The 1,978-nt window shown below is 38.8% G+C and overlaps 1 protein-coding gene across 1 annotated transcript; it reads right to left on the bottom strand.

Moving 5' to 3' along the window:
- Positions 1-6: 6 nt before the first annotated feature.
- Positions 7-1,694, bottom strand: LOC112462645 (venom carboxylesterase-6-like; the record flags this gene model as incomplete). The annotated part of the gene is made up of 4 exons (XM_025028532.1): positions 7-869; positions 952-1,120; positions 1,223-1,401; positions 1,497-1,694. Coding segments are annotated over 4 exons (920 nt in total), but the record flags the coding sequence as incomplete, so codon positions are not given.
- Between the last annotated feature and the right edge of the window lie 284 nt (positions 1,695-1,978).

The following is a 1,978-nucleotide window of genomic DNA, read 5'->3' as shown; positions in this document are numbered from 1 at the left end:
CCAACTAGGATCCCTTCCCGTTTTTCATAAAACTAAGAGAATTAGAAGCCGAAATTCAAAGTTATCTAATTCAAGAAGTTCCGCGTTATAAGCTCATTCCTTTAGATTCTGAAGTTGATTACCCTAATTTTAATTCAATTAATAAATCCGATTTTCGTTATAAAGTTTAAAAGAAATTACGATATATTTTCGGTTTAGAATAATCACAAGGCCTAGTTCAATCCCGGGTAAAGTACTTAAATGTATTGTTCCAAAAACGGATGGAATTTTTTTTGTCAGTTCGTGACAATATATGTGTATGTCTGTACTTTAGTATATTGTATGTAGGAGATTTTGGGCCGTAGGGCCAGTATTGATGAGAGATCGAGGAAATTAGCATAGTAGTGGAGCAATCGTGCTTAGGGTAGCAGCCTAAGTGCTAGGCGTGTGAGCGAAGGATCCCGAGTTCAAGTCCCGGTCGGCTCCGTTAATTTTTCCCGTCGCTTACATGTAAATTTAATATACATAAACATTGGTATTCCACATAAACTTACCATAATTCTCAGTGGTACCGCTGAAAGAATCGCTTAAACTTTGCGCTCCTCTGTAACTGAAGTAATAATACCAGACTGGATTTTGATTTACTCCAGCTTGCATTCGCGCGGCCTTCTCGCTATCGACCACGAAGAAGCGATCACTCGACATTTGTATCAGTTCTTTTGTATTCTGTCGATCGATCGGTTTTGTACTAAAGTAATGTGTCTTGATGAGACGAGCAATTTCGATATGTTTCTCTTTGGGGATGGTATAGTTAAAATCAAGGAAGAGCGACCCAAGAATATCCCAATTGTCGTTCAGCTCTTTCAAATTTTGATCCACAGCAATAAACTCTGCGATGAATTAGTATTCATAACTACCTGCATATTTATTAAGGGGAGGACAATTTTCTTATTATTCTGCGCATTATTTTACCAGCTACGGGATAGAGGCCTTCTTCGCTCGTTACTCCCGTAACCCAGGGTACGTCTTGAACGTCTCCGCTATTAATGATTTCAACGGGCGTTCTGTCGATGAAGGGTGCTTCATCACCAATCTTCTCAACTACCGGACCGAAAGGAGTGAAGGGATTGTATAAGAACGGCTAAAATCATAAAATCAATCAGATTTATAAAAAATTTTCCACATCCTAGGGTCACATTTGTTGCTTTTGTTTCAAGACAACAAAAAGAGCAGCAAATTTTACCATAAATTCACTTGTAGCCTGGACGATCGCGCGGGCTGGACGATATCTCAAACAACGTATCATATCTCTGGAGCTGGTTGTAGGGCATCCCATCAAAGCGCCCAATTTCTTGGCCTTCTCTAAGGCGTTCTCTGTTTGAGCCCAACAATCAAACGCTGTACCGCTAAATGATATGCCACCTATATCATATAAAATTGTTGCATAGTTGTTTAATGTAATAGGTGAAACGCCTTTTAGTCTTCTCATTGATTTTTGTGTCGTCTTGAAAAAATACCTTTAAAGAGATTCGCGCTCAGTTGCGATAAGTAATGATAATGCACACTTGCACCACCGGCACTCATACCGACCAAAGTCACTTTCTCCGGGTTGCCACCGAACCATTCGATGTTCTCCGATACCCAGCGAAGTGCCATACTTTGATCCTTCAGACCCATGTTGCCAGGAACTACTTCATCTTCCGTGCTGAGAAAACCTGTTTTTTTTTAAATCGTTTTAAAATATCGAAAACATAAGACAATAATCAAAACAAACTTGTACAGCTAATTTAAAATTGAGTAGGTCAAATCTTATCTGTTTTAAAACACTCGACCAGATACATTTTAATCAACATTTAAATTATTAAACGTGTGATATATCAGAATCGGCATCAAATCTGTATTATTTCTGTTGACAAGTTTTGTAGCAGATACTTTGCAAGATCTGCTTTCGACAGACTCGGCTGCAAACTGTCTAAGTTTAATATGCTCTCTCTCCTCT

This window comes from Temnothorax curvispinosus, unplaced genomic scaffold, assembly GCF_003070985.1.
Source record: "Temnothorax curvispinosus isolate PA1 unplaced genomic scaffold, ASM307098v1 QBEX01012641.1, whole genome shotgun sequence".
Classification (NCBI taxonomy): Eukaryota; Metazoa; Arthropoda; class Insecta; order Hymenoptera; family Formicidae; genus Temnothorax; species Temnothorax curvispinosus.
This window is presented reverse-complemented; position numbering and strand designations above follow the sequence as displayed.